The sequence below is a fragment of the Sorex fumeus genome, unplaced genomic scaffold, assembly GCF_029834395.1.
Source record: "Sorex fumeus unplaced genomic scaffold, SorFum_2.1 ptg000122l, whole genome shotgun sequence".
NCBI classification, from domain to species: Eukaryota; Metazoa; Chordata; class Mammalia; order Eulipotyphla; family Soricidae; genus Sorex; species Sorex fumeus.
Genome location: NW_026606179.1, coordinates 29,200,136 through 29,225,600, shown reverse-complemented (window position 1 = coordinate 29,225,600; position 25,465 = coordinate 29,200,136). Strand labels below are relative to the sequence as shown.

The following is a 25,465-nucleotide window of genomic DNA, read 5'->3' as shown; positions in this document are numbered from 1 at the left end:
AGGCTCATTCAGAGCAGTGGATTCTGGCCAGGGGCATGGTGATGATTGTGGAGTGTGGAGGTTTATGATACTGGGGCTCTGTTTAGGCGGATGTAATATTGTTGTTATAATCTTGTAGATTACTAGAGAATAAAACATACATGCCTGAGAAATATTAAGGTGGTATTGAAAGCAATACCTCACTAAATCTTGAGGTTTTAGAAAATTAGAAACTGAGAAAATTACCAGTTTTAATTAACTTAGATCCAGGGAAATTGGGAATCCTTGTGGTAAATAATATATAATATGTACATTATATGAATATAAAATTCTGAAACATTTTAAATATATGATGTTTTTTCAGATTATGTTCATTCAGAGGCCATAAAGTAAGCAACTCAATAGAAGTTAAAAAAAATGTCTACTTTTTATGGCTTCCAGAGGTACCCTTTTCATGAAGTCTAGATTTTGCTTGTTTCTCTTCTTTATTTTTGATCTCATAGGAAGTAAATTGACTACTGGGACTTAGAGTTGTTTATCTGCATGGGAGGCTGTTTAGCGGTATTCTAGGATTCTATTCTAGGTGCTACTAGACACACCCATTTGTGACAGTCAAGAACTGTTTCCAAAGCTTGCTCTAAACCCGTAGAAGAAAATCATCCCCAGTTAGTATTAATTAGTACTACATTTTGTGGACAAAAATGTGGAAACACAGTGGTCAACCTCTGTTGCTACCTGATAATTTTTAACATTATAAATAAGGCCATTTTAAGATTAAATATTAAAATTTGCAGACCAAGGCACGGGCAGTTATCCATGGAAAGATACTTACTATAAAATAAGAGTGTCAGCAGAAAATGGCATATAAGCTCCTCTCTCTATAGGAACGAATTAGTTGTTTCAGTAGTGCATGATTAATGGTAATTAACAGAAATAATATTACTGTTTTTAATATTATTATTAGTATTTCCACTACTAATACTATCTAGTATTAATTGAATGCATGATTTGTACAGTGCTGTGCAATCTACTATGCATAGCTTTCCCCAATAGAAAATCATGTGGCCGCATGCAACAATTGTGCCAAGATTGAAAACTTCTGAATGAAGGATGGTGGATACTTTCTCAGAGTCTTAGAGGACCTTTTACTGCTCCAGCAATCCTTCTCTTAAATCTTTCCTTTTAAGACTTTTATCTGCTTTCTTTGATTCTCGTCCTACATTTTCTTACATATATACACTTGTGTGTATAGACTGTCTCACTAATCCTTACCAAAAACATTTAGAGATGTTAAATTTAGTTACTAGATATGGTCTAATTTATTCAAACTTCTCAGCTAGTGAATAAATTAGTCCAATTCAGAATTTTTGTTTACATAGATTGGAATTTCACTGAAAAAAAAGTACTTTTACCTTATAAACACATTATAAAAAAAACCTTACAAGTGCCTGATAACTTTACACTGCAGAATACTTCTTATTTTTTGCTGATCCTTTCCAGAACTGCTCCAAGTTAAGTACATTTAACCCATTTTAACAGTTGAAGTGAGATCTAAAGCAGTAGGTTACTATTCCAGAATGAAAAAACTTATCATGGAAAACAATTAGAAACTTTGTTATATGATTCCTAATCTAATGCTCTTTCTATCCAATTAGGAATTGGTCATGAATTTGTCTCACTTACATTAAATAAGCACATTGCAGCTATATCTTTGAAAGTATAGTCATGTGCCAGATTAAAATATTTTATCTAATATGTTGCTGATAAAGTGTATTAAATCTTATTTTTTAATTTTGGAGGGGCAGGTCACATCTGACGATGTTCAGGAGTTACTTCTGGCTCTGCACTCAGGAATTACTCCTGGTGATTCTTGTGGGATCATATGGGATGCCAAGATCACACCCAGGTCTCCCAAATGCAAGGCAAACATCCTATCCACTGTACTATCACTTCATCCCTTGTTTTTAATTGAATACTAATGTGCACACACTTATCTGTGTGGAAATCAACTTAAATAGATTTGTACTGCCAAATGTAATGAATAGATCTAAGGTACATGGAGGAAAACATAGGCATAACTCTTCATGACATGGAAGCTAGAGGTATCTTTAAGGACAAACACTGACCAAGAAAGTGTGAATAGTGCTGCAATAAACATGGGAATGCAGTTGTCCTTTCTGCATTGTAATTTTGGGCCTTTGGGATATATTCCAAGGACTGAAATTGCTGGCTCATAGCAAAGCCCAATTCCTAATTTTTTGAGGAATGACCATATTGTCTTCCAAAAAGAATGAACTAGTCAGCCTTCCCACCAGCAGTGAATAAAGATCCCTTTACCCACTTCCTTGCCAACATAGGTTGGTGTTCATTTTGATGTATGCCAATCTCTGTGATGTGAGGTAATATCTCATTGCTTTGATTTGTACTTTTAAAATATGCCTTTTGGCTATTTGTATTTCCTTGAGGAAGTTTCTGTGCATCTTGGGGTTATTGTTCCCTATAAATTTCAATGGTGTTTTTTATACTTTGAAAAATGTTATGGGTGACCTTATAAGAACAGTACTAAATCTATATAGTGCTTTAAGCGAATGTTGCTGTGTTGAGGATGTTAATCCTCCCAATCCATGAGAAGGGAATATTTCTCTATTTCTTCTGTCCTCTTTTATTTATTTAAGTAGTTTTTTCTCGTTTTCTTTGTATAGGTCATTCATCCCTTTAATTAAGCTGATTCTTAAGGTTTGTTTTTCTGGTTCATAATTGTTAACAGGATTTTTTTTAATTATTTTATTATTTTCTGTTTCATTATTTCCATATAAGAGAGGTATGGAATTTTTCATGCTAATTTTTTAGCCTGCTACTTCACAAATCTACTGTTTCTAGGAGTTTTTTTTTTTTTTGTAGAGTCTTAAGGGTATACTGATGTATTGTCATGTCATCTGCAATTAATGAAAGCATAATTCCTTCCTTTCTGGTTGCTCTTAGTATCTTTTTCTTGCTTAATTGTTATGGCAAGCATTTCCAATACTATACTGAATAGAAGGGGTGAAAGTGAACAGCCTTGTCTTCTATCTAATTTTAGGTACAGACTTTTCATTTTTCTCCATTGAGTATAATGTTTGCTGTGGACTTGTGGTAAATATCTTTTGACTAGGTTAAAGACAGTTTCTTCAACTTGTATTTTATTGATAATGGTATTAAATCTTGAGTGGGTGTTGAATCTTGTTTAATGATTTCTCTGCATCCAGTGATATGATCATATGACTTTTTCTTTAATTTTATTGATAGGGCGTATTATGTTGTTTGAGTTGCATATGTTAAACCCTCCTTGCATCCCCAGGATGAATCCCACTGATCGTGGTATATGATCTTTTTGATTAGTTGTTGGATTTGATTTGCCAGTATTTTGTGCAGGATATTTGCATCTAAGTTCATCAGAGATATTGATCTGTAATTCACTCTTTTGTGCTGTGTCTGCCTGCTTTTAGTATCAGGATAATGTTAGCTTCTTAGAAACTGTTTGGGAGTGTTTCTGTTTCTTCAGTTTCCTGAAAGAGCCTGCAAAGTATTGGCAGTAGGTCTTCTTTAAAGGTGTGAAAGAAGTCATTAATGAATCCATCTGAACCTGGGCTTTTGTTTTTTGGGAGACTTTTTATTACCATTTTGATTTGCTCAATAGTGATAGGCCTTTTCAAGTGTTATCTTGAAAGTGTTATCTTCTTGGTTCACCTTCAGAGAATACTGGAGTTCAAGAATTTATCTGTTTCTTCTAGGTGCTTTCATTTCATGGCATAAGGATTTTCAAAGATACTCTTTTGCCTCTCTTTGGTATCTTCTATGAATGTCTCCATTTTTATTTCCAATTCATCTAATTAAGGCTTTTTTTTCTTTGTGACTTTTACTACTGGGTTATCAATTATTTTAAATTTTTTCAAAAAGTAACTCTTGGTTTTATTACTTTTGGATTTTTTTTTTAAATTCATTAATTCCTGCTCTAAGTTTTATGATTTTATTCCTCCTGCCTACTTTGACCTCCTTTTGTTTGTCATCCTCCCATTTTTTAAGATGTATGATTAGGTAATTTATGCAGGCCCTTTTCTCACTTCTTGATAAATGCTTGCATAGATATAGATTTTCCTCTTAACACCTCTTTTGCTTTGTCTGGTAGCTTGTGTCTTCATTCTTGTTTGTTCTGGGAATATTTTATTTTCTTTCTGATCTACTGATTGTTCAGAAATGATCAGTTTAATTTCTAGGTATTTGAGTTATGTCTCTATTTCTGTTTGTGATTAATTTTTATTTTCAGAACATCATGCTTTGAGAAGAAAGTTGATAGGATTTCTATCCTCTTGACTTTATGGATGTATGTTTTGTGTCTGAGCATATCTTGGAGTATGCCCCATGTGCATTGGAGAAGATTGTTTATTAGGCTTTTGAGGGATGAGACCATTGTATAGCCCCTCTCTTCCTTTTCTTCCTACAGGTCGAATATGTCCTTCCTGAGTTTTAGTCTAGTTGATTTATCAAGTTGTGATAGTGCGGTGTTGAAGTCTCCAACTGTTGATCTCTCCAAGTCTATTAGCATTATGATTTAAGAATTTTGCTGGTCCCTCAGTGGGTGAATATATGTTTAGGAGTGTGCGTTCTTCCTATTGTACATATCCTTGATCAATTCTGGAAACATCTCAGTAATGATTTCTTTGACTAAAGCTTCTTATTCAAAATTGCCTTCTTGGCTCTTTGAAATCCTGATCATTCTTATTTTATTCCTCTTGAATTCATCCCAAATTTCTCTTGTTTTTATTGAAACTTATTTAAAAGATATGAGAGGAGAGAAAGAAAAAGTGAATACAGGCTTCTCTAGAGTGGAAATAAGAAAGCAAAGAAACAGAGACAAGGGAGATGTGTTCAAGGGAGAAAACTAGCTTGAAAAACAAGCCAGTTTCACCTACCAAATTCTTTAGTCCTGTCTTTTTTTTTAAAAAAATTTCTCATCTCTACTCTCAGATCCTCCTGTTTTATTAGCTATTCATTTCATTATTTCTCTGAGCTTATTAAAATATTCTCAACATTCAGCTCTAACATCCTTTTCTTAAAAGGTTTTATAACTAGTTAGTGCTGATTGAGTCTTCATGACTATTAGTTCATTGAATGGTGGTGTTTCTGCACTATTTTCCCATTGAACCTGTTGTAGATTGGTCCTGAGCCTCTCCAGTTCATCTTTTGCATGAATGCTTCCTGGGAGCACTCTGGATGGACCAGCTCATTGAGTTCCCTCGTTCCCTGGTGAAGCTGGTAGATGGAGTCAGATTGTTCCATCCACTGGGTCAAATGCAGGGTACAAAGAAGGAAGGAGCCATGTGGTCCATAGAGCCAGAGCTCACTCTGCTGTGGTGTGCCCCTGCCTCACCTGTGTAAAAGCTTTCCTCATTTTAAATGCTTTATTTCACTCTTACAAATGAATAAATTAATGAGTCTAGCTTAAACATTTCTGCTTTTTTTACAGGATGGAAATTTTTCTATTAGTGCTGTACTTGAAAAACCTGAAAATATGATGGTGGTTGGACAATCAGCATTTGCAGACTTTGGTAAGACTTTTTATCTTTGAAATTATTTCACTCTCTGACCCAGCATATTAATTTCCTATTTTAGAAAATTAATTTCATTGTCTTTGGAACTATGATAGATTTTGATAATGTCAATTTTTTTCTGTATTATACATGCCATGTGGTCATTGTCATAAAATTGGAGTCAGTTTTGTTGTTTCATATTGGCGGTGGTGTTGGTGGTATTGATTGTAGTTAGTGCTCAGAGTTGCATGCCTTTGTGGAGTCGTATTCAACCTTATGTGAAGCAGTGTCCTGGATCCGACTCAGGTCCTCATGTGAGGTAAGCACTCAACCTATTTTGCACAGCCTTGGCCCCCAAATAAGATGTTCTTCATGATTACTATGTTTAAATTGTAATTTTAAGTTATAGAAACTGGTTTTGCAACATTAAAATGCAAAGGAAGGAAGTCTGCATACCCTGTTTTTCAGAAACTAGCTATTCATAACTGATTTCTTCTAGATTCTCTAATTTCATGATGTGTGCAGGGCAAACACCCTACACAGCTGGCCCTGGTTTAATCCCTGGCATCCCATATGTTCCCCAAGTCCCACCAGGAATGACCCTGAGAACAGAGTAAGCTCTGAGCAGTCCAAAAACCAGGTGTGTGTGTGTGGGGGGGGGGGGGGGGGGGGGCGGGGGGGGAGGGGTAAGAAGAGTGTAGTTTGGGAAACAAAAGAGTACCAAAAAAGAGTAAACAACACAGCAATAATAGAAGTCACACATATTTCATGTTATTTTTTTTTTTTTTTTGCTTTTTTTGGATCACACCCGGCAATGCTCAGGAGTGATTACTCCTGGCTTTGCACTCAGGAATCACTCCTGGCGGTGCTTGGGGGACCATATGGGATGCTGGGAATCAAACCCAAGTTGGCCGCATGCAAGGCAAACGCCCTACCTGTTGTGCTATTGCTCCAGTCCCTTTCTTGTTAATTACTAAAGCAATCCACTTTGACTAAAAGATGTAGTCAAAGTACTATATCAATACCAGTCACTCTAGGCCGAGAAAAGTCAGAAGTCTCATGGAAGAGGTGGTATATTAAAGTGGACTTAGAAGTGATTTTAAAGTTTTGTTGAAAGTATGTGGAGGTATGAAACCAAGGTGTAGTTTGTAACTAAAATATAAACCACTTTGATTAGAATTTCACTTAAAATGCTGACACATGTAACAATGGACTTGAGCACATTGGATTACCAATAAATAACAGATGAACAGATGATAATTTTAATCTGTGAACTAAAAGTCAGAACAGTAAGAACAGTTAAAGCAGTTCTTTGTTACATTAACTTCAAAAGTTAAATTTTTACTAAATCCTCTGGTATAGTAGGGTAAAAGGCAGGTCTTCTTGAACATAATGATTCAGAGAAAGATTATGAGAATCTCATATTTTTATATCAGAAAAGGTGTATGTTAAGATTTTGAAAACAACTTTAGATTTGTAGACAGGTCAGGCCATGAGGTGGTAAAAGCATAAATTGACTATATCCATAAATGAAGGGATAGGTATCCGAAACTACAAAGAATTTTTTTTAATGTCTCTAAATAGCTAAAAGAATCATTTTTTCTTCTGTCAGTCTTCACAGAGCTAATCAAGAGAGAAAGCTGGTTTGTATATTAAGATACTTTGGAGAAGGCTTTGGAGTTATCACATTAATTATGCTAGTAAGGCAGCAAAACCAGAACATTCAGGAAACCTGTGATCAAGAATAATGTCAAAAGAATTTTGAACATTTTCCAAGAGCTAAGAGGAAGAAACTGCTAAGAAGGGATAAGGAAGAAACAAAGGAGTTGCTATAATTAGTCAGAAACCATTGCCAGATATTAAAATGTGATGCTGGATGGTGACCAACAAAAGATTTTGAATTTACTGGTTAGTAGAGCACTGGTCCAAAAAGTTGCCTACATTTCAGAGCTCTTTGGCAGTCTTTGAATACAGAAATTAGCTAATCTGTATCAGATACTACTAGTTATTATTAAATGAAGTACTTGGTCTTGACCTCATGCTTAAGAGATCTGCATCGCATAAATTCCTCCAGCAGTTTAAGGAATCACTAGAAAACATTTTTTGTGTGTCTCATGATTACCATTTTTAAGTTCTATGTTAGAATTTTGTTTTTATTGTTTTGGTTTTTTTTTTTTAGGTAAGAACAAGAATTTTAAATTCTAGAACTTTTACAAATAAAATGGCATCTCTATTAAATCATATAGTTTGTAAAAAAGAAAAAGTACTTTTCCTATCAAAAATTACATAAACCCCTCTTGGTTCTAAGTAAAGTGGTCAGTAACGTGAAAAAACTGAATGCACACTATTCACAAAAGTCAAATCAAAATGGATTGAAGACTTCACTATTATATCTGAATTTATTCATAAATTATATCAGGTAAAATTTTAGGCAAAACCTTTATTAATTCAAACCTTGAGCAGTAGCATTCAATGATTCAATGCCATTGTCCAATAAATGGAAGCAAATATAAACAAATGGAAGGAACTTCATCAAATTAAGAATCTTTACCACTACTAAAGAAATGATGTTCAGCCAGAAGTCTGGAGTCGTAATCAGTGTAAATGTCTCAAGGCACTGCTTTGGCCCAGTGGGTCAGCTTCTCCCAGAGAAATGTTGTCACATCCTGAAAACTATAAGCTTCAGTCCAGCTGTTTTAGTTTTCCTAGCCACAGAGAATCTGTCTAAATTTAGAGGGAAACAAAGAGAGGAGGTGAAATTGCAAAAAGCATAACAGCATATAGCTATGAGCACATACAAAAACCCTCTTCTCATAAAGTTTAAATTCTACTGGAGGAAAGGCAACAAGAAGTTAGTAAAGTTTTGGGGAAATAATACAGTACTTTAATAAAAGACTATTTGCTATAGCTGAGTGGAAATCATATTTTACCCAAGATTTGAACAAAGTCACAGGAAGTCTTAAAGAGATTTTAGTCCATGCAGAGGGAATACAGTGAACAAAAAGCAACAAAAAGTAGGTTGGAGAGTCTAGGGCATTATGGGCTAAGATAAGTATTTTGAATTTCAGTCTTAGTATGTTGGGGCTCCAAGGAAACTTATTGAGAGGCACTTCACTTCAACAGAAAAATATACTGTAATGATTGAGGGAAGGGAAGTTATTAAGAAATGAAGTGATGCTATTTAAGATACTTTAGAAACAATTGAAAGAACTTGCCAGTCTGAACGTTGAAGGTACAAAAAATGAGTAAATCTTTTTCTGTCCTGTTCATAAATATAAAAAAGTAAAATTGCTGGGTTATATGGCAGCTCATTTACAGAGAACCCTCAATACTGTTTTCCATAGGGATTGAACCAGAAAACAGTTCCACAAGCAATGGATAAGAGTTCCCTTTTTTCCCCTATTCATAACATCCCTGCCAGCACAAACTGTTCCCATTATTTTTGATATGTGCCATTCTCATTCGTGGAAAATCATATCTTGCTGTATTGATTTGAATTCGTTATTAATATGTGATAATGAGCATATTTTTATGTGCCTGTGTGCCATCCTTTGGTCTTCCTCAGAGAAGTCCCTATTCATTTCCTTTTCCCATTTTTGTTGAAGCTTTTGTATATTTTGTTGCTGATTTTTGTAAGTACTTTGTATATCCTGGATATCAACCCTTCATATTGTTAATAGCAAATATTTTCTCCTATTCAGTTACCTGTCTTTTAGTTTTTATCCATGTTTCTTTTGCCATGCAGAATCTCTTTAATTCAGTGCAGCTCCTTTTATTTTTTTTTATTCTGTCACCTTTCCAAGTGGCATTTTATTGTTGAAGACACCTTTTCTTTTTCTTCTTTTTTTTTTTTTTTTTATTGAATCACCATGAGATACAGTTACAAAACTTTCATGTTTGAGTTTCAGTCATACAGTGGTTGAACACCCACCCCTCCACCAGTGCACATTTTCCACCAGTATCCCCGCCCCCTCTTACCTCTCTTCCTATCTCTATGGCAGACAATTTCCCCCATACTCTCTCTCTACTTTTGGGCATTATGATTTGCAGTACAGATACTGAGAGGTTATTATGTTTGGTCTTTCATCTTCTTTCAGCATACATCTCACATCCCGAACTATTCCTCCAATCATCATTGTATTAGTGATCCCTTCTCTATTCCAGCTGCCTTCTCCCCCCCAGCTCATGAGGCAGGCTACCAACCATGGAGGAATATTCCTGGCCCTGTCACTACAGTCCTTGGGTGTCAGTCTCATGTTATTTTATATTCCACAAATGAGTGCGGTCATTCTATGTCTGTCCCTCTCTTTCTGACTCATTTGTTGAAGACACTTTTAATGTCAAAGAACCAACTATGAATAACTTTGTATCTCATGATGCTTTAATAAAATAAAATTTGGAAAAATAATTTACAATTAAAAAGCAAAAACTTTTGTAAGTGTACAACTGTACCACATGGTGTTTCGCTACTATAAATAAATAAATAATTTTTTTAAAAAAGGCAAAAAACTGGAAAAAAAAGAAAAGATAAAAGTAAAGTCAAAGAAAAAGAATAATAAAGGATAACTTCTAGGAGACCAAATAGATAATATAGCAGATAGGGCATTTGCCTTGCTTGCAACGAACCTGGTTTGATCCCCAGAATCCAATGGGATATATGGTCTCCCAGCACCTCAAGACTGATCCCTGATCCCTAAGTCCATAGCCAGGAGGAATGATCCCCGGGCACAGAGTCAGGAGTAATGTCTGAGTATAACCAGGCCTCGCCCAAAAACATACCTCCCCCCCCAAAAAAAAAAGAACTCATAGATTTTGTGTTTGAACAGCTGACTAGCTGGTTTATAGCACATCCATGAAGTTAGAAAAGGGAAGAAAGAAAAACTTTGGAATTCTCTTAAATAGTTCTGTATTGGGTATGTTAAGTTTGAAATGTTTCTTAGAAAACTAAAATGAGATGGAAGTAGGAAAGATAAGCTCTGGAGAAGCATAGCATTGGGTATTGGTATGTCCTTGTTAACTACCTTTTGAAAATACGGATAATGGGTAAATGAAATGGTACTTACACTATCTTTCTTCCTAAAACTTCAAATGTAACTGCATTCTAGCCACACTGACTTCTTTAAGGCTCATAAGACAAGACAAGCACAGGCCCCAGAGGACTTATTATTCATTTCTCTGCATAGAATATTTTTCTTTTCAGTATCCCGTTTGACTCACTTGCCCACTACATTTCACTCTTGCTGAAGTTTCACCCTCTCCAAGAGACCTTCCCCAGTGACACTTTTTAAATTGCAATCTCTTCATTAAATATTTCTAAAATTTGTCATAGTGTACTTTATAATTCTTTATGCTTTTATTATCACAATAAAATTAACTGTGGTATTTCTTTATTGCTGTATCACAGGCCTATAGAAGTAAAAATTTTCTTGTAAATTAATAATCCATGAATAATTTAGAATGGATAATGTAATTAAATTTTAAAAACAATCTACTATAGCTAATTTATTTCTAAGAATTTGGTCTTAATTACCTTCAACTATAACCATAAACGGAACTATCCAAATTTCATTTAGATAAGTACTGATTTCATATTACTTTTGTTCATTTTGATTATTAAAACTTCTGAATCTTTAAAATATATGGGTGTTGATCTTAGTAGGAGACATCCTAGATCTTAAAAATTGTAATTCTCAGTATTTCTGTTTCAAATTTTTGCATTGTGACAGCATTTATTTTCATATCACTTAAAATTTAAACTGACACATCTCATATTGCCAGACAGTACAGGTGAGAGAGATCAAGAGCAAGTGTCACCACTTACAGCCACAAACAGGCAGCTAAAGCCAGATTGCCATGGAATGTGACCCAGACACTACTGGAAAGAATCAATTTCTTTCTAAGACCTGCCTTAAAAATAACATCACATCTTAATCACAAATTATGTGTTATCAGAAAAAGATGTAGAAAAATGTACTGAATTCGAGTAAAATTTACTTCAATTCACTAACCCCTGAATTTATGTGATAACCAGAGTTCCTTGGATGAATACTGTACACATGGTGTCAAACATAGTGGATGGTAGACTCTGGGGAAGGTATTGGGAATCTAAGTTGCTAATAGACTTCCTTCTTTCACAAGGGAAAGTTTGGAAAACATTGCTCTAGTTCATCTGACATAAGATTTAGGTAAATAGGCCTTGTATCCATCCTTGTCCTCTCTTCTCTACTTTTTCCTCTTAAGGTTAAACAAAAAATTCTTAGACTTAATCTTCTTTAAATTTATTGTTTGTCTCCAGACAGGCGTAGGTGTGGTACAGTTTTCCCAAAGACCTATTTAGCAGATTATAAATAGTAACCTTTACTGAAACATAACAGATCAGATATCAGATTTTTGGGACTCGGAAGCTCAAATTGCAACACTCAGAAATTTTTACCCAAAAAAAATGAGGAAACAAAGAAATTTGCCTACTCTAACAACAGGGACAGAAGTCCTAACAAATCAGTGAGCTCAAAAAAAGCCTCGTCTCATCAAGAATGACCTCAAACCAACACTCCATACAAAGGCAATGGAAATAAAAAATCACTAGGAGACAAATTTAACTGACTCAAGGATGAAAAGGTTCAAGGTATCAAACAATCCAGGCAAATTGAACTGAAGTAGTTAAAGAATATTGTAACAAGCTACAGCAACAGAGTTCAGCATGAGGAGAATCATATCAGTGATATTGAAGACAGAATTATAGCTATCAACAATAATGAAGTGACAAAAGAAAAAGGAAGTAAAAAATTGAAGAGAATATAAAATTAATAGGGAATAGCAAGAAGAATAATGTCCAAATTACAGGAATACCAGAGGAGAGGGAAAAAGTAAGGAGAGAGACTGTAGCACTACAGCACTGTCCTCCCGTTGTTCATCGATTTGCTCGAGTGGGCCCAGTAACATCTCCATTGGGAGACTTGTTGTCACTGTGTTTGGTATATCGAATACGTCATGGGTAGCTTGCCAGGCTTTGCCTTGTGGGCTACTCTCAGTAGCTTGCCAGGCTCTCTGAAAGGGGCAGAGGAATCAAACCCGGGTTGGCCGGGTCAGCCGCGTGCAAAACAAATGCCCTACCCGCTGTGCTATCACTCCAGCCCAGGAGAGAGACTAGTGAAAAAAAATAATAATTGAGAACTTCACAGTTCTGACAGAGGCAGCCTCACTGATTCTAAAGATCCAGTGAGTACCAAATCAAGTAGATACCACAAAAGAACACCAAGGCACATGTTAATCAAAATGATAAAATCAAAAGATAAAGACAGACTACTTAAAATGCAAGAAAGTAGAAAACCTTCAACTACAACGGAAACATAAGAATCATCAGACGTTTCAAATGATTTCTTACACAACCAGAAAGAGTAGAATGACATATTCAAAGTATTGAATGAAAAATACTTCCAGTTTGGACTCCACCACCCAACAAACTATCATTTAGATTTGAGGGAAGGATAAGAATCTTTTCAGATAAACAAGAACTGGCAGCATTTGTGACACTTAAAACAATCCCATAAGAATTATTAAAAGGCCACCTATAAAAAGCAGGCCCTCCCATTGGTCATCGATTTGCTCGAGCGGGCCCAGTAACGTCTCCATTGGAGACTTTGTTGTTACTGTGTCTGGCATATCAAATACTCTCGGTAGCTTGCCGGGCTCTCCGAGAGGGGCGGAGGAATCGAACTCGGGTCGGCCATGTTGGCTGCGTGCAAGGCAGACGCCCTACCCACTGTGCTATCGCTCCAGCCCATAAAAAGCAGATACTTGTAAAAATAACTTGATTCTACACCCACATACACAAAAATGGCACAACCCCTCATACAATAATCTTTCTCAATGACAATTGACCAAACTCCCCTATAAAAAAGCCAAAGAGAAGCTAAATATATCAGGAAAGCAAATCTGTCCATTTGCTGCATATAGGATCATCAAAGTGCATGGGTAAATACAGATTAAGAGGAAAAGATAGGAAGCACTCATACAAGCCAATGGCAGACCAAAAAAAAAAAAAAAAGGCTGGGACAGCTGTACTTATCAGACCAAATAGCATTCAACATAAAGAAAGTAATTAGAGGCAATGATTGACAATGCTTATTGGTGAAGGCAAGAATAGATCCAGAAATACTGTTGTCAATGTTTATACACCAAATGAAGGGCTATCTAAATTCATAAAACTTGTGCTCACAAACTTAAAGAAACACATTGACTGAAAAAAAGTAAGTGTGAGAGACCAACCCCTTTTGCCATTAGACAGATCCACCAGATGGATATTCGAAAAGAGAGAAGAGCCCTAAGCAAGGAATTAAAATACTGGACTTGTTGGCATATGCAAGGCTCTCCATTCCCTAGAAGCAGCATATACATTCTTTAGTGCACATGAAACATTACCCAGGATAGCTCATATATTAGGGCATAACTCAAGCAGCGGGTAAGGCATTTGCCTTGCACACGGCCGACACCTCCAACCTGAGTTTGATTCCTCCGCCCCTCTTCGAGAGCCTGGCAAGCTACCGAGAGTATCTCGCCCACATGACAAAGCCTGGCAAGCTACTCGTGACATATTCAATATGCCATTCACAGTAACAGGTCTCACCATGTTACTGGGCCCGCTCGAACAAACCAATAAACAACGGGAGGACAGTGACAGTGACAGTGAACTCAAACATATATAAATTTGCAAACATAGAAAATGCACAGAGTACCTTCTTCAATGCCATGAAAGTAGAAATTAGCCACAGAAAGAAGATGGGGGAAAATTCCAACGCTTGAAAAATGGACAAAACACTACAAAACAAGAGTTGAAACAAATGAAAATCAAGGAAGAAACTAAGATTCCTTGAAGCTAAGAGTGAAAAGCTATCAAATCTATGGGACATAGCATAAACTGTACTAAGGGGGAAATCCATAGCAATGTAGTCTTGTACTAAGAAGAAAAAGCCCAAATTAACAACCTAAACACACATTTCAAAAATCCGGAGAAGGTACAGCAAATGAACCCAAAAAGTAGTGGAAGGAGGGAAACAGTAAAAACTAGAGCAGAAATCAACAGCATAGAAACCACAAAAGCAATACAAAGAATTAATGAAACCATGAGCTCTTTCTTTGAAAGAATGAAAAAAAGATAGATAAACCTTTAGCTAGAGTCACAAGGGAAAATAGAGACATCCTCAGTGATGTGATACTGCTGACAAAGGCAACAAAATAAAAAACAAATGGGACTACATCAAATTAGAGTTTCTACATGGTGAAAAAAGGCTTGAGCTGAAACTAAAAGACAGCTAATATAATGGGGAAAAATATTCTTATTCAACACATCAGATAAAATGTTATTATCCAGATTATAGAAAGTCTTAGAAAGATGAAACCCTATCAAGAAATGGGGATAAATTCGCAGAGCAGATGCTTCTCAGAGGAAGATAGGTGCATGGCCAGTAGGCAGATAAAAAAGTGCTCAACGTCACATCATTAGGAAAATTCAAATTAAGATATTAATATACCACCTCACACTAGTATGAATGGCACATGTTAAAAATAGAACAGGGGGCCACCTAAAGGACTGGGGAGAGCAAGTCTTCTCTACAGGCACCATCACATCTGCACACAGAAGAGAAGGGCCTGCTACCCACCCAACACACTGCATGACATTGGAGCTGGCTTTTGGAGAGACTGTCTTCTCTACAGGCACAGTCCAAACTCGCCGCTTCACTGCAGCCACAAATTTCTTCACCACTCCATAACTTACCATAAATGTACAAAGACATTCTAACAATAAACTCCTAACCACACAAAAACAAGCAAGAAACAACTCCAAACTGCATAGGTCATGATGGTAAAGCAATACAGAAACCCATTGTTAGCAGACAGGCTTGACCCATTGACCCAACCAGTAATAATGAGCTATACAGCCTCTCTGAAAGGAAATTAGAGTGGAACTGTTAAGGATGCATAGGAGCTCAAAGATACAATAGAGCACACCACCTATAAAATACAGGAGGATATGAGAGCAGAAATGAGGAAAATACAATAAAAATACAAACAGAAATAAGAGATCTGAAAAACTTTGGTGGATGAAATGAAAAATTCAGTGGAAGGCCTCAGCAACAGAGTAACAGTTGCTGAGGACTGACTTGGTGAGCCCCAGGATGAGGTGCAGACAATCTTCAAACAAGAGCAGGAGATGGAAAAGAGCCTCAAAATAAACCAACAGATAATAAGAGAACATCGGAATGAAGTCAAGCAAAATAACATAATCATTGGGGTACCAGAAGGACAAAAAAGATAGCCCTGATGAAGAAGCAACTGTCAAAGCCATCATTTGCTGAGAGGCTCCCATAGCTAAAGAGTGCATGACCCAAGTTCAGGAGGTCTGAAAGGTACCAGGCTAAATGAAATCCAGATTAAAATACCCCAAGACACATCCTATCAGAATGATCAAAACCACAGATAGAATTAAAATACTGAAAGCAGCAAGGTTAAAGAAGGAAATTGCTTATAATGGAGCATCCTTAAGGTTCATAGCAGACTTTTCAGTGAGACCCTCTGGGCCCAATGGCAGTGGTGGGATATAGTGCAAAAACTAAATGAAATGAATGCCTCACCAAGAGTACTTTACCTAGCTATTCAGACTCTCATTCAGATTCAAAGGAACAATAACACAGCTTCACAGACTAATAACAACTCAGGCACTTTATAGATTCAAAATCATTGTTACAAGAAGAATTAATCTAAGATAAGAGAAGCCCCACAAGTACACCTAACTCTTATGTAATGATAGCACAAATCCACATCATAATAATCTCAGAGTCAGTGGACTAAATAAATGCACCAATCAAACGGCACAAGATGGATTAGAAAATTGAATCCGCACTCTGTTGCCTGCAAGGAAACACATTTGAAAAATCAAAGCAAACTAAGACTCAAAGCCAAAGACTGGAAAACACTTCTTTAAGCAAACAATCCCCTCCCAAAACCAGGGGTAGCCATACTAGTATCAGACACATAGACTTTAGGCTGAAGAAGGTTATAAGAGACAGTGAAAGATCATTTCTTAATGATCAAGGGATCTATAATACATCAGGAAGAATTCACACTCTTAAATGTATACCTAATAAGGGACCAGCAAAATGCTTAAGAAAAAAAAAAACTACTAACAACTACTAATAGATTTGAAGAAAGACACGGATAGCCACACAAGTGTAGTTGGAGATTTCAACACTGCCTTGTCACCTGTCAATAGATTAACCAGACTAAAGTTCAGCAATTTGAGGGAAGAAATGAAAGAGGTGGTTAGCTGATACTATATATATATATAGTATCAACTTTTCATCCCCAAAAGAGCTGGATACATATTCTTCTCCAATGCACATGGGACATTCTCCAGGATAGACTACTTGATGGGCACAAAACATACCACCATAAAGTTAAGAGGATAAAAATAGGATCAACTGTCCTTTTAGACGATGATGCACTGAAAATAAAAGTGAATTGCACACAGAAATGGAGAACCAAATCAAACACCTGCAAATTAAGCAGTTCACTACTGAACAACCAGTAGTTTAGAAAACAAAGAAGAAATCAAAAGATTCCTGGAAATAAGTGAGAGTGAGGACATGAGCTACCAGAACTTGTGGGACACAGCAAAAGTAATGTTAAGAGGAAAGTTTAGAGTCCAGCAGTCATTCATCAGAAAGGAAAAACGGGCTGAAATAACTTAACCTTGCAGCTTAAGACCTTGAAAAATGAGCAACGAAAGGAGCCCAAACCAGGCAGGAGGAAGGAAATAATAAAACTTATAGCAAAAATTAACCAGCTGAAATTCATAAAAGCAATACAAAGATCAACAAAACTAAGAGCTGGTTCTTTGAGTAAATAAAAAAAAAGATTGATAAACCACTAGCAAGACTCACAAAGAAACAAGAACCCCAGTAAACTAAATCAGAAATGAAAAGGGGAACATAACAGAAACTACAAAAATCCACAGGATCATCAGAAATTACACTGAGAATCTTTAACCAATAAACAAGAGAACCTTGAAGAAATGGATAAATTTCTGAATTTCTATAACCTCCCAAGGCTAAACCAAGAAGATTTTGAATAAAATTGGAATGATAATCAAAAGTCTTCTCAAAAACAAAAGCCCAGGACCAGATGAATTCACTAGTGAAATCTTCAAACCTTCAAACCTTTAAACCTTCAAGCACAGCGGTAGGACGTTTCCCTTGCACGCAGCCAACATGGCTGACCCAAGTTCGATTCCTCCGCCCCTCTCGGAGAGCCCGGCAAGCTACTGAGAGTATCTCGCCCGCATGGCAAAGCCTGGCAAGCTCCCCGTGATGTATTCGATATGCCAAACACAGAAACAACAAAGTCTCCAATGGAGATGTTACTGGACCCCTTGAGCAAATCGATGAACAACGGGAGGAAAGTGATTGACTAAACAGTGATTGACTTCAATCCTGCTGCCAATACTTCTCAAGCTTTTTCAGGAAATTGAAGAAGCAGAAACACTCCCAAACAGTTTCAATGAGGCAGATATCATCCCAATACCCAAAGCAGACTGAGGCAACACAAAGAAAGAAAATTACAAACCAATATCCCTAATGAACACAGATGCAGAGATTCTCAACAAAATACTGGTGAATAAAATTCAAAAACTCATCAAAAGGATCATAAACCATGGCCAAGGAGGATTTATCTTAGGGATGTAAGGATGGTATAACATATGGTGTACTATATATTAATCAATATAGTACACCATATTAATAAAAGAAAAGATAAAAACCATATGATCATAGCATTAGATGCAAAGAAAGCATTTGACAAGATCCAGCACCCATTCATGATTAAAAACTCCCAACAAAATCGAAGTTGAAGGAACTTTCCTCAATAAAGTCAAAGCTAACTACCACAAGCCCATATCAAACATTATTCTTAATGGGAAAAACAAAAGGCTTTCCTCCTAAGACATAGTTACCCTCTCCTGCCATTGCTATTCAGTATAGTACTGGAAGTACTTGCCATAGCAGTTAAGCAAGAAAAAGATATTCAGGGCATCCAGATAGGAAAGGAAGAAATCAAACTTTCACTATTTGCAGATGACATGATATCATACTTAGAAAATCTAAAGACTACAAAAAAAGCTTCTAGAAACAATAAGTTTGTTTAGTAAAGTGGCAGGTTACAAAAAAAAATTACAAAAAAGTTCATGGCCTTCCTATGTACAAGTAATGAAAGAGAAGAAAGAGATGTCAGAGAAACATGGATAGACATGGAGACATGTTCACAATCATGCCTCAGAAAATCAAGTACTTGGGGATCAACTTAACTAAAGAGATGAAGGACCTGTACAAAGTGTTTCTGTACAAAAAAAAAAAAACTACAAAACACTACTTCAAGAAATAAAAGAGGACACAAGGAAATGAAAACACATTCCCTGCTCATGGATTGGAGAATTAACATTGTCAAAGTGGCAATACTTCCCAAAACATTGTACAGATTCAGTGCATTCCCTCTAAGAATAAGCCATGACATTTTTTTCAAAGAAATAGACCAAACACTCCTAAAATTCATATGGAACAACAACCCCTGATGAATTGCCAAAGCAGTCCTTGGAAAAAGAAGATGGAAGGCATCACCTTCCCCAATTTCAAAATGTACTACAAAGCAATAGTAATTTAAACAGCATGGTATTGGAATAAAGACAGACCCACAATTCAGTGGAACAAAGTTCAATATCCTGACACTGGCCCTCAAATATATGATCACCTAGTCTTCTGTAAAGGAGCAAGAAATATGAAATGGAGCAAGGAAAGCCTCTTCAACAAGTGGTGCTGGGAAAACTGAGCAGCTACATGCAAAAAAATAATGAACTCAAACCTATTTCTAATACTAGGCACAAAAGTCAGATCAAAATGGATTAATCTCAGTGTCAGACCTGAATCCATAAGGTACATGGAGGACAATTTGTGCAGAATCCTCTATGACATTGAAGCTAAATGCATCTTCAAGGATGAAACACTGCTCATTATCCAAGCAAGTGGAAGCAAAGATAAAGAAACAGGACTAAGAAACTGCACTTCAAAGAAATAGTGACCAAGATATAAAGACAGCCCACAGGTTGGGAGAAATTACTTAACGAATAGCTATCTGTTAAGGGGATAATATTCAAAATATATAAGGTACTGATCGAACTTTATAAGAAAAAACATCCTAGTCCTTCAGCAAATGAGGAGAAGAAATGAACAGAAACTTCCTCAAAGAAAAAATACAAATGGCCAAAAGGCACATCAAAAATGCTTCTCAATAGAGTATTACACAGTTGTTTAGAAAAATCAAGTTATTCAATTCTTTTATAAATGGATAGACATGGAGAGTATCATGCTGAGTGAAATGATTCAGAAGAAGGGAAGACATAGAATGATTGCACTCATTTGTGGAATATAAAACAACATAATAAGAGACTTATATCCAAAGATAGTAGAAACAAAGGCCAAGAGGATTGGCTTATGGTTGGAAGCCTGCCTCAGTGCTAGGGATGAAGGCAGTTGGGATAGTTAGGCAGTTGTCATAGTTACACTATGACAAAGATAGTTGGAAATTATCACTCTGGATAAGAATTGTGTGCTGAAAATAGGTAAAGGAACAAACATGATAACCTCTTAGTATCTATATTGTAAACCCCTGGGGCTGGGAGGGGGGAGGGAAAGAGAGAGAGAGAGAGAGAGTTCCTCCACAGAGACATGCTGGGGTAGGGTGAAGAGGTGGCGGGAGAAAAACTGGGGGCATTATTGTCGGGAAATGTGAATTGGTGGAGGGATGTGTATTGGAACATTGTATGGCTGAAACTTGACCATGAATAATGTTTTAACTATGTTAAAATATAGGTAAAGGTAAAGGCCCTCCCGTTGATCGTCGATTTGCTCGAACGGGCCCAGTAACGTCTCCATTGGAGACTTTGTTGTTACTGTGTCTGGCATATCGAATACTCTCGGTAGCTTGCCGGGCTCTCCGAGAGGGGCGGAGGAATCGAACTCGGGTCGGCCATGTTGGCCGCGTGTAAGGCGAACGCCCTACCCGCTGTGCTATTGCTCCAGCCCTATGTTAAAATATATTTTTTAAAAACATAGAACAATCTGTGTTAGCAGGAATGGTAAAAAAGGGAACTCTCATCCACTGATGATGGAATGTTATCTGGTTCAACTCCTGTTTAGAGTACTGTTTTCATTTCATTTCATCATCCTGTTATTCGTCGATTGCCTCGAGCAGGCCCCAGTAACGTCTCTTTCATCCTAGCCCTGAGATTATATTCAAGGCTCTTTAGGAGAATGAGACCCATCATTGTTACTGGTATTTGGCATATTTGGTACGCCACGGGGAGTTTGCCAGACTCTGCCCTGTGGGCAGGCTACATTCGATAGCCTGCAAGTTTGTCCAAAGTAGGAATGAGATAATAAGATGTCATAAAAAGATGTCCTGATAAGACGTCGCGTGTCCGCAAATGCGGCTGCGCGGTTCCAGGAGCTGGATTTTATAGTCTCTGAGTCTTGGCCGTTGATGGGATTACACGGCGCCAGGGGGCCAGGTGGTGGGTGTGACCCCCGCCTACTGGGATTTGGAGGATCTGGGTGGAAGATGCTCGACTCCGGTCCGAGTAGGCTTGGAGATCTCGGCCCCGGAACCCGCGTGGCTTTGTCCCTCTGCCAGTACCTTCATGTGTGCGGAGAGTGGTCTCAGCATGGTGGTGGCTGGTCCTGGAGCTCTTCGGTTGCCGGAACCCTGGTCGGGGTGGGGAGGAAAGCTCAACCCGCTCCCATCCAAGGGGCCTCGGCGAGGAACAGCCAGGCGCGGGGGCAGAAGACTGAGTACTATATGACCCAGCAATTTCACTTTTTGGGTATCTACCTACCCCCAAGACAAAAATATCAACTCATTCAGAAGGACATATGTGCACCATTATTCATTGTAGCACAGCAGCTAAGACAAAATCAGCCTAAGTGTGCAACAACAGATGAATATATTATGAAGATGTGGTAGAATACATACACAAGGAAATACTATACAAATGCAAGAGATGATGAAATCATGCGATTTGCTGAACTTGGTTGAAATTCTAAGTTATAGTATTGAGTGAAGTAAGCCAGAAGAAGGACAACCACAATATGATCTCACTTATCTGTAGTGTATAGAGTAACTGGACAAGGAAATGTAATAAAGGGGGCATGCCTAGATTACCATTCACCCAGACTGTAGGGAGGAGTACTTTGAAGGAGAGGGCACACGTGCATGTGTGTATGTATGTGTCTGTATGTCTGTGTTGGAGTGTGAGGTGGGGGGGGGGATAAGAGAAAGGGTGATAATGGGAGAACAGGGGTCAAGGCCTCAAGTATAATGGTGATGTGAGAGCGATGTAGCTATATATGCAAAGCACAGACTTAAGAGCACTGAGAACATAAGAAGTAAACTCTTACTACTAAACTCTGAAATGTCCCTGTCAAGGTGACTGACTTGGGTTGGGGAGGACAGGGAGGGAGGACGAGAACACTGGTGGGGAGAAGTTACACTGGTGTTGGAATTGATGCTGAAAAAGTGTATTCCCAAGACTCAACTATCAGTAATTATATAAATCAGGCTGGAGCGATAGCACAGCGGTAGGGTGTTTGCCTTGCACAAAGCCAACGTGGCCGACCTGAGTTCGATTCATCCGCCCCTCTCGGAGAGCCTGGCAAGCTACCAAGAGTATCTCACCCGCATGGCAGAGCCTGGCAAGCTACCCGTGATGTATTCGATATGCCAAAGACAGTAACAACAAAGTCTCCAATATAGACGTTACTGGGCCTGCTCGAGCAAATCGATGAACAACGGGAGGACAGTGACAGTGACAGGAAATTTAGAGTTAAAAAATTAAAATTAAAAAGCTAATCAAGTTTTAAGGTATAAAATAAAATTTGAACCGGCCTATATTTGCACAGCTTTTTAGAATCCTTTGTAGTACATGTTTTCTTCTACCATTGTCAAAGTTAAGGCAACCAATATAAATAGTTTTCTCTTAGGTAATTTAAATAGTTCTTTAATATGCTAGACCTTTGTCTCCCTTGGCCTTCTGTTCCCATATTCTACCACAGGAAAACAATATGTTTGTGAGAAAGGATATAAAATTATTGAACATTGATAAATTGACCTTCTAATAGAAGTCCAATTTATTAGCATTTCCCTTTCATTCCATGTCACCACAGTGACCACTGTACAGTGGTTGCCATAGTAGAAATGATTAGTCCTTGAGTTTCTTCTTTCTAGCAAAGATTGTGAACCATCTGTCTTGGTGAGTCACAGGCCCCAGATATGATTCTGATAAATATTTTGAATGTTTTTGATTGGAAATGCTAATTTATGTTCAAATTATAAAATTGCTACTTAAGAGTCTTGATTTTATACATACTCAGCACTTATAACAGACCATACTGTTTTCATTTCTTTCAAGGTATGCAAATAAGAGGAAAAACTAAATCAAACCCTAAACCTCTGATTTTATGTAAAGGTTTATATATGGCAGATTACCTTTTTAAAATGAAGTTTTATAACTTTACATATTGTATTTCAAAACAGTATTTTGTTCTGAATTTATGAATATAATAATTAGCACTTTTGATACTAATTAATGTATTAAAAGTTCTCTAATATTATTACTATGTTGTTATTTTGTAATTCATCAAACAAACTCTTAATACTTTAGTAAAATCCACAGCTTAATTGGGTCTCTTGTCATTCTAAGTCTCTAATATGTTGAACCTATGATAAGTGGAGCAACCCGTGGTACTGCCCTTGGAACTTCATCATGCATCTATGTCATTATTTCAATACCACAGTACTATGAGAAGTATTTTTTCAAGATCCTTTCTATCCATAAAGCTTCCAGAGATATTTAACCTGAAAAAGATAATATACAGTGAATCATGTTCATTACCTAAGGAGAATTCCCTGTTCCAAAAATATATTATAGAAGCTTAAGAATAAATTATAAAGATTCATTTTTTTCTAAATGCCCTGCTCTATTTTCAGATAACTCGTTTACCATTCAATCTCATTTTCTTCTATCACTTTATATTTTCATTCTCTGTAAGCAAAATGAAAGATATGCATCTTGAATGCAAGAGTATAAACAATTCTACCTTACTCTATAAGGAATTAAATGATGGGTCAAATTGATGGATGAGTACAGAGGTGAATGGTGACTAGACAGTGGATAAATGGATAAAAATGCCCTTGTCCAGAGCAGTTCATTGCCCTAGGAGTTCTCATAGACACCCCTGGTTTCCTGTGCTGTTTCACACTAGCAATTTCAGTTCTTTTTTTATTTTGTAATAAGTATAAAAATGAATGAACATGATTTGTATTTAACCTGCCCTTGCCTAGAATCATATTGCCACATATAATTCTGTTTTGTTTTATTTGGGGGACACAACTAGATTTGCTCTGCACTCAGAGGTCACTCCTGACAGTCTCTGGGAACTCTATGGGGTGCCTGGAATCAAACCTGGATTAGCTGTGTATAAGGCAAGTGCCTTAACTGATGTATTATCTCTCAATTAACGTAGTATCTCTGTAGTATCTCCCATCTGATGGACAGCTGAATGCTCAGGCCAAAGATTACTTTTTCATAATACTTAATATTATGTAATACTTAATATTAAGTAATTTTATAATTACTTGTTCATAATACTTAAAAGTACTTACTATTTGACAAGATTATCTCAATTACTCATCCCAAACTTCTCTAGACTAGGAGCATTACTTATCCTCATTATATTAATGTAGTAACAGTGGCTCAGAAACTTGCCCAAGTACCCCTGCCTAGGAAATAGTAGAACTATTAGTAGAATAGTAGGACATAATCTTTGATTCTATCTAACTAACTGTATTCCTATGTACTATATATGACTTCTTCATTAGCTGTTGAAACATGAACATACTTGTTAATGTAACAACAATGCCCTGGTTTACAATTTCAGTTATTTTAAATGGTACAGTATTTTGAGTCTTTGCTCCCTAAATTTTTTATTGTCATTTCACTTGTAATTAGAACCATTGTTCTATCCAGTCATTTCCTTGGGTCTTTATCCATCTAAAGAGTATGACTGTGCATATAGATGATTCTAAAATACCTAATGCATATAAAAGGTGCAAAAAAATTTTAAATCAAATACTAGTGATTTTATATAAAATTTGCTGCATTTTGTTATTACTTGGCTGGAGCGATAGCACAGCAGGTAGGGCATTTGCCTTGCATGCCACCAACCCGGGTTCGATTCCTTCACCCCTCTCGGAGAGCCCAGCAAGATACTGAGAGTATCTCGCCTGCATGGCAAAGCCTGGCAAGCTACCCGTGGTGTATTTGATATGCCAAAAACAATAACAAGTCTCACAATTTGTTATGAGATGTTACTAGTACCCACTGGAGCAAATCAATGAAAATGGGAGGACAGGATAGGACAGTGCTTTGTTATTCCTTAAATTAATACATTTAGAATATATCTTTTCAGAAATACTTTTATCAATTATAAATGTCATTATTGATAGATTTTTCATCTTATCAGATATACTAATTTCTGGTTATTACTGGTATTTGATCATTTCAGTGTTGTTTCTGAGTAGTGGGTGGTCATTTAATAGAAGTAATTGATCCCACTTTGATTTTTTTTATAATTTCCATTATAGTTTTTGCACACCTATATTTATATTTTTAGTCAGACTTGAAATATATTTTTTTCTAAATTGTGGTTTATTATGACAACAATCAAATTTATTCAAATATTCTTAATTTTCTCTTAAAATATAAAATATAAAAATCCTGTGTGTATCTTCTACTTCCTTTATGGAATAAAAGGGCAGAA

The 25,465-nt window shown here is 36.7% G+C and overlaps 1 protein-coding gene across 1 annotated transcript in view; it reads left to right on the top strand.

Moving 5' to 3' along the window:
* The window catches only part of ITFG1 (integrin alpha FG-GAP repeat containing 1), a 226,241-nt gene that overhangs the window by 87,841 nt on the left and 112,935 nt on the right, over positions 1 to 25,465 (top strand). The window contains exon 8 of the mRNA XM_056136673.1: positions 5,483 to 5,564. Coding sequence (XP_055992648.1) covers positions 5,483 to 5,564 — 82 coding nt within the window. The remainder of the gene's footprint in view (positions 1 to 5,482; positions 5,565 to 25,465) is intronic.